The following is an 8,478-nucleotide window of genomic DNA, read 5'->3' as shown; positions in this document are numbered from 1 at the left end:
GCTTAGTTTCTGAGCTGCTTTAGTTTTCTGCCTTGGTACTGGTTAAATACCGAGAAATATGCTTTGCTTGATAAATTAAAAGCAATTAAATAAATTTTATACTCAGAGCAAGAAAACCAGCACTCACAGTTAGGGAGCACAAACCGGAAGCTGCACAAGTTGCCACGTGGTGAGGAACTGTGCCAGGGAATGTGGCAGTTGTGCGTGCGCGTGGGAAATTTCCAAGTTGCCACACACAGTAAATTCTGCTGTGGCGGAGGTTCTACAAAAAAATGCTTAGGTAAAAGCAATCCAAGTGGGCAGGGTTGGGAGACTGTCTGGGCCATGGACCAGCTAGGCAGTTAGGTCGCCCACCTGGTAGGCGTGGAGTCTGAATTCTCATGGGTGCCAGATGTGGAAGGATGCTTAAAAGATATCCCACACTAGCTCAGAATTGAAGCATAGATGGCTATTTATATAGCGGTAAACTCACAAATCAGAATCCTTGGCTTGAACATAGATCAAAAACCGAATTTCGCTGCACGAAAAGCTGTATGCATGCTCTACATGGGCATATATAGTATAAGGCCACGCCCCAGTGGGCCGGTAACCACTGGCTGTAAGACTTACTACAGCACTTTGTGGCTATTGTAAAGGGTGATGTTTCTCTGATTTCTTTCTCAGCTTCATTATCATTTGTATATAGGGGAGCTACTGATTTTCTTTTTTGACTTAATCTGCTATCCTACCACATTACTGAAGATGTTTCCTGAAGTTGTAGGAGTTCCCTGGTAGAATTTTTGGGACTCATATTAAATCATATGCAAATAATGAAAATTTGACTTTTTCCTTTCTAATCTGAACCTCCTTCATCATCATTGACATTTCTATAGTCCGTTTTGTCCTGTATGTCTTATGGTGACATGTGCAGGCCTTTTCTTCTACACATTGCTGTAGACTGCTTAACATACTTTGAACTGGAGATGTTAGTCACCTTTGCTGGAGAGGTGGTAAGGGTTCTGTAGAGGGGGAAAATTAATGTTACAACACTCTTGACAAGGGCTCTTTTGAGGCCCCTTCTGATCAAAAGAATGGATTCTCCCTCTGGCCTGGGTGGAGACCAGCCATTTCGGGCTAACCTGAGAGTTATTCACCTGACTGGGAGAACACCCCACCAGAATGCAGGCTCACTGATACCAGGCTAAAAGAGATGGAGGTGGGGGAAGTTATTCCTTTGATGAGATAATGTACATTTTTCTTCTCAGAAACTTGATCTGTTCAGTTCAGGCAGAACCACTTCGAGGGCTCTGCTGGTCAGTCTGCCCTCTGAGTCCTGACTCAGGCTTAATTTTTCCTTTCTTATCTCTATCTCTTTCTTAGGACATTGGCCAGAGCTGAAGTCTGCCTTTTATGTTACTTTGGGTACTTTCCATCTTTCTCTGAAGCACCCCTCCCTCCCTAGCACCATGTTTTCATGGTAGCTTACAAATTTTCCAATAAGGCTCTCGGTTATGTCAGCTCTGAGACATCTTTCATTTGTGCCCGATCTACTGGGACTAAATTCTAGAAACTGGAACAATCCAAAACATAGAAATCAGAACTTTTTAAAAGATACCCTCAATTTTTTGTACTACCTGGGAATGAATGCCTTTAGGCTTTCCTAAAGTTGGGTATTATGTCATGGTGAAAGGGGCCTTCTTAACACACGATCATACAGAAAGCAAGTTCATTTTAGCCATTTCTGAAAGACCATCAGCACTGATAAAGAGATTTCAGTGTGTTTCTCTACGGTAAAGCAAGAGGGCTGAGGAAATGGGATGCCTGGTGCTTAGGGCAACAAGGGCTAACACGCACAGCCCTGTTCCGTAAGTTCAGACCCCTGTCTCTTTCCTGCCTTCTGTCTCTATGTTGTCTCAGAAATCTCAGTTATCAATAAATGAGTGAAACAGATTCTTCACATACTTTTAAACTTACTGACATTTGTTTCTGACTTTGCTCTTTTCTCTTTAGCTTGTAATTAAGAAAGTCCTGAGTTCTGCCTCATGCATCTTAGGGAATTAAGATTTATTTTTTTGATGAAAATTTAGATGACTTTTCCCATTTAAGGAGAAAGCCAAGTTCATTTATATATAACAAATACAAATTCATTCTATAAAATTTAATGGAAATCCTAACTCTGTTAGGAGATTATATCTCTGTCTTTTTTCATATCTTTGTCTGGGGATAATTCTGTACTAAAGCTTCTGGTATATAAGGGGAGATTTTTTCTTTATTTTATTTTATTAATAATATTTTTTCATTTATTTTACATACTGACCACAGTTTCCCTTCCCTACTCTCCTCCTGTCCCTCCTATCTCCACTTCCCATCTGCCACGTCCCCTTTCACTTCTCAGCCTCCATTCAGAAAGGGGCAGGCCTCCCATGGACTTGAACAACTTGACACATCAAGTTGAGGCAGGATTGAGAGCTCTTCCCTTGTGTCAAGGCTGGGTAAAGTAACCCAGCATGGGGGACAGATTCCCAAAGGCCAGCTAAGTGCCAGGGACAGAGACCAAGCTGTACAAATGTCACGCACATGCAGAGGGCTGAGGTCAGTCATAGGCAAAGATTTTGTCAAACTTTTCTTCAAGTTTGCCTCACTATCAATCCTTGCATTAATGTCTGCATTAGGCTCAATTTGATGTGTTGCAGGTTTCACTTTGCAAGATGAGCTTTTGGACAAGTCATGGCTTTTCCTAGGGCCCCTTTCACTTCCTTGTTTCTAATGGTGTAAATAAAGGGATTAAGAAGGGGTGTAAGGATAGTATTTAGCACGGACACCACCTTATTAATTTTAAAGGAGGAGTGTGCTGTGGGTCTCAGGTACATGAACAAGACAGCTCCATAGAGCAGAGAGACAACTGTCAGGTGAGAGGCACAGGTAGAAAAAGCCTTTTGTCGGCCAGAGGCTGAAGGAATCCGTAGGATGGTGGATAAGATGTAGACATAAGAAATGACAGTAAAGAGGAGTGATCCTGGGATCACGAGGATGGTTGCTAGGAGACCCAATAGTTCCAAAATGCTGGTGTCCGCACAGGCAGCTTTCAGAATGGGACCCACATCACAGTAGAAATGGTTGATGACATTGTTGCCACAGAATGGCAACTGGACAAGCAGCATTGTCTGACAAAAGACGATGGTGAATCCCGCTAGCCAGGAGCTGAGTGCCAGCTGCATGCAGAGATTACTGGTCATAATGGTGGGGTAACGGAGGGGCTTACAGATGGCCAGGTAGCGGTCAAAAGACATGGTGCCTAGGATCAAGAACTCAGTGGTACCCAGGAAGAAGTGGAAAAAAGCCTGCAGCAGGCAGCAGATGGTGCAGATGACTGTTTTTGGGACCACAAAGGTTTCCAGAAGTTTGGGGATGACAGTGGTGGTATACCAGATCTCTAGGAAAGCTAAGTTGCAAAGGAAGAAATACATTGGAGTTTGTAGCTTGGGCTCAACCCAGACAATGAAAATAATGAGCCCATTGCCTGAAAGGGTTAATATGTAGATGAGAAAGATCACCATGAAGAGAAGGCCTTGTAAGCCTTGGATTCCTGGGAAGCCTAGGAGGATGAACTCTGTGATTGCAGTGCTGTTTCTCATGTCCTTTGATCTCCCACGAAGACTGCAAGGATAGAGCAGAATCATATACTACTACTACTATTCCTGCTAATAATAATGATAATAATAATAAATAATAAACTTTAGTGAAGAGTTATTGTTTTTAACTGTTTACTTTTATAGCTTACATTTTAGATACATCTCTTATGAAGAACAGAAAATTGGGCTTTTAAAATAATTTGCTATTTACTGCTGTTCATTCATTAGTTTATTGGTTCATTCATTGGTGCTGGTTATGTAATCCAGGGATCTGTGCATGCTAGACAAACCCTCCACCACTGAGCCACAGCTCTTTCCTGCTCGCTAGAATTGAGTACAGTCAAGGAGAGCTAGAATAACAACAATAAAAGTTTGCATCTATGCTCCTTCAGGATATAACTGTATTTCAGGTCCTTCCCGCTCCATATATACATACCCAGCAGGCACAACTTCCTTCTTAGTCGATAATTTGACTGGTTCTTTGAGCACCTAAACCAACTTTGAATCCTTAAAAATCACATACATTCGTGTGTGAACGTATGTCCTTGCATGACATAGGGCACATGTAGAGGTCAGATGATAACTTGTGGGATTTGTTTTTCCTTTGATTGTGTGGGTTCTGCAGATTGAACCAGGCCGTCAGGCTTGGTGAAACACCTCTATTTGCTGAGTCACCTAGCTGGCTCCAAACCAACTTTTAATAGAATTTAAAAATATTAAAAGGAAACTTGAAAATAGTGTTTTTAACATCATATATTTGCGAAAGTAAGAATTATAAATGCAATAGCTTATCTGTCAACAAACCATATACTAACTTAGCAAATAGTGCATAATGTATACAATGAAATACACACACACACACACACACACACACACACACACATATATATAAAACTGAGAAATTAATTCTTATACCTGTATTACATTCTTAAAAAAATGTATTTATTTTGGTGCTGAGGTTTGAATCCAGGGCCTGGTATATGGTAGACAAATGCTCTACCCCATGCTCTGTTCCCAGCACAGACTCTGTATAGAGTACAGCTATAGTGATGGAATCCCATCTTATGTGTGTTTATGAAAATAACTAAAAACAATTGCTATTATATAGATGGGTGGGATACAAATTAGAGAAGGTGGCTTAAAATTTGTTTTTATTCTAATTTTATTTTTGTTAGTATTTTGTTGAGAGGAGGGAAAGGGATTGAGACACAGTCTCTTAGCTGTGACTGACTTGGTCTTCACTGTTTTGTCCAGGCTGGCCCTGCATGTTTTCATGCCTCCGTCTCTTGAGTATTTGTGATTATGATCTGTATGCTTGGCTTTAGAACCAATTTTTGTAAATGAGTCCACATTCTAAATAAGGTCCTTTCTTTTAAGGGGACTAAATAAACCATTACATACCAAGTAAACAAGATTGTTGAGGAAGTAGAAGCGTGTCTAAATTAGAATTTATAGGGTCAGTTATTTGATATAGTTATAATGCATGAATATTGGATAATGAACTGCAGACATTAACTTAAATAAAAGTGAAAAGATAAGTAAATGCTAATGATATCAAACTAAAAATCCTGGGAAAGCACATTTCTACTTTGTTTCATGATTAATTATCATTCACTGGTAAATAAAGCATTCTCATTTGTGTGTGCAAATTCATAGACAAAAATTTTCCTTTGATTCCTACTGATATTCACCAGGAAGCAGTAAAATGACACCATGGGTTAATGAGTGTATTCTGCCTTATAGTTTTCCTTTGAAATGTATAAGGTGAATTACTGTGAACTAAATCTCCCAAAACCAGCACGAAGGAGGAAGCTTCTGGCTCATTATTGGGTTGTCTAATTTTTCCCTAATATGAGTGAACACGGACAAGTTGAGGGAGAAAAAAAATCTATTTTTTAAAAATCTCCTTTCTAGACTAAGGCAAGGCTATTCTCTGTGATATTGAGAGCTCCAGTATTTCCCATGAAATGGTAAGAAGAAAGAGAGAAATTTTCAACTTTGCATTAACAGCCAATTCAAATGGCTACCTGCATGGTCTTTATCTTGTTATTTTTTTAATCTAGGGTAGACAAGAAATTGCCTTCGTTTCCTACATAGGGGAGAGTTGCAGCCTCTCCAGCTTCAAAATGTCCTACTGCTAAATACTCCAGCATTTGGAGAATTAAATGGATGAATTCCACAAGTGCTTGTCGAAAGCTTATTATGTTTCAAGTCCTATAGGCCACTCAGGAGCTTATCCCTTAATCAGGACACACAGAAAGCCTGAACGACAGTTCCAACATGATCCAGAGACTGAACATCACACAGTGCAGTCACACACAGGTTTCTTTGGGAATACTCAGAAATACCCTTTGCTAGAGACAGGTGGCCAGAGAGTTGAGGCTTCTCAGAGAAAAAGAAGCCTAAACTGAGCCTTAGAGTTAAGTAGAAGAATACAGAGAGGGAACAAAGATCCAATGTTTGAGAACTACAACCAGAGCAATGAATCCCATCTGCTTTGGAGTTGGGAGTTAAGCTTTTCCTGAAGACAGAGTCACGAGGCTTTTGTAGGGGAGGGTCTTGAGTCTTGCTCACATGGAAGGGTGCAGGTGGTGCAGTGCCAGCCTTCACCCCTCACATGTGCAAATGGAGCTAAACTTTATGGAGTAAGTCTGTAGGCGATACTTATGTGAGATCACAGCAGCACCACAGCATCCAGGTAACCACACAGGTGTGAACAAGAAAGAGCTATTTCTTCCTTCCTTTTGTAAAGTACCTGACTTGGCCCAGGAATAATGAGGATCTTGGAATGGCAACGGAAAAGATACTAAAGGAAGGACAGTGCCTGCTGAGGGGAGTGGTCCTTAATAGGAGTGGCAGGTGCAGCAGTGTTCAATGACAGGAATGTTGAGATGGTAGAGGCACTCGGAAATAGGTGGTGGCTCCCTGGACTGCTGCACGGGCAAGGGTTAGTGCACCCGATGAGCTGCTGGGCTATTTCTGAAGAACACTGGATATCTCATATACTCAAGCGACAACTACACTCAGAAAGAAAAAGCAACCTTGGGAAGCTAGGGTTTCAGCGTTAAAACACTGGATTAAACATTTAGCTCTTCATGCTTACCAAAAATTCAGCCCCATATTCTCTAGCCATTTTATTTTTCTGTTCGAAATGTTCTGATGTGTACAGTCAAATGGCACTCCTCCACCTTCTTTGAGAGCAGCAAATTAGCTCGTTATTCTCCACGGTGGCCCCTTTGTTGTACCTCATGATGGTTTTTTTTGAGTCCATGTCTTAAGTCTTTACGCTGTGTACAAGTACAGCCCCTAACTGGGCTCCCTTTCTCCTGATTGTCTACCCTCTTTCCTACTTACAGCTCAAACACTCATGTTCTTCAGGGTGACCCCCAAACTTCTTAGCATAACATTCAAGGCCATTGATGACCTTGCCTTAACCACTTTTCCAGCCTTACCTGCCTCTTTTCTTTTCCCAGTCTGTGTTCCACACTGAATCACTCAGTTTCAAAGTCCAGCAAATCAGTGCCTTGCTTTGGTAAACAAACTGTTGTAGCACAGCCAGACTCAGCTGCTTTTTATGCTGTAATGACAGACTTGAGCAGTTGCAACAGAGACCATGCACATCTCCAGTGCACCTAAAATGTTCCCTATCTGGCCCTTAGCAGACACAGTTTACTCACTTTGTTGTAGTTTCCTGAGAGAGAGCCATCTTCCCCTTCGCTTTCCACATGTTGCACAAGGGGCTTGCATTGCTTTAATGCCCTTCCCCGCTATCTTCATTGTGGGCTAAGTCCTACTAGACTTCTAGATCTCAGCTCAGGAGTCCCCTCCATGGAAAGTCTTCCTCACCTTTCTACATCCAGGCAAGCTAAGAGGCTATATCTACATCCTTCTCACAAGCCCTGGCCATGTCTGTATCTGAACACTTGAAGAATTGTATTATCTTTTTTGTTTTATCTGTAGATGCTAATAAGTCTCAATAGTATTTGCAGGACCTATGTACTGAACTGAGTGGGGAACAAACCCTTGAATGATATTTCCTAAGTGATTTATAAGTGCATAGCTTGTCATCAGTATGCCCTAGTTCTCTGTAAGTTTATGTAGACTGAAATATACATGCATTTATATGTAATATGCACTTATATTTAAACACCTGTGTTATGTCAAAACCAGAACAATGTACTACATAATCTGTTTCCAAATCTATGCTTGCTCCTGGCTTCTCCTTATTCAGATTTTGCTGCATGTAAAATCTCCCTCCTCTATCTTTCTGTAAACAGGAAACACTGTTTCTGTGTTCTGTTTTTGCTACCAGCATTTCCAGATTTCCTGAGTACACATATCTCTCTTAACTCATTTAATGCTGACTGTCTTGAGATTGTGTTATTTTTTCTCTAGGTTCTTTGGTTGCAGTAAAGAACCTTGCCCTTTTAAAGTTTTTTTCATAGTCTTAGAAGAAGGAGAATAAAAAAGAAAAAGTGTTAATAGATTTGTTTTCTTTTCTAGATTTTAGCTGAGGTTTAAAAGTGTTCTAAGTCTTGTTTATTTTTATTGTTGATATAGACAAATTCAAGTTCTCAAGATTTTGATCATGGAGTCAGTTTGAAGATTTTCAACATGACTGAGGCTTAAGCCAAGGACACCGTGTAGAATATATTCCATAAGGGGAAACTAACAACAATCACTACTTGAGGTCACTAAGGTAGACTTTGAATAAACAACCATTTGGAATTCCACTCAAGGACTCAGCATTCTGCTTAGGTACAGGAGACAAATGTCACTTGCACTGAAGTAGGTTGAAGGCCTTATTGTGATTTTTTTCTGTATGAGACTGAAAGTCATTTGCTAGATACTACTTGAAGATATCCAC

General features: G+C 40.6%; 1 protein-coding gene across 1 annotated transcript; it reads right to left on the bottom strand.

Moving 5' to 3' along the window:
* Positions 1-2,675: 2,675 nt before the first annotated feature.
* Positions 2,676-3,614, bottom strand: LOC125388572 (olfactory receptor 6X1-like). Its single transcript, XM_048416711.3, has one exon. It carries the CDS (start codon positions 3,612-3,614, stop codon positions 2,676-2,678), a length of 939 nt encoding a protein of 312 aa, XP_048272668.3.
* Between the last annotated feature and the right edge of the window lie 4,864 nt (positions 3,615-8,478).

The sequence above is a fragment of the Myodes glareolus genome, chromosome 4 (genome assembly GCF_982192425.1).
Source record: "Myodes glareolus chromosome 4, mMyoGla1.1, whole genome shotgun sequence".
NCBI classification, from domain to species: Eukaryota; Metazoa; Chordata; class Mammalia; order Rodentia; family Cricetidae; genus Myodes; species Myodes glareolus.
This window is presented reverse-complemented; position numbering and strand designations above follow the sequence as displayed.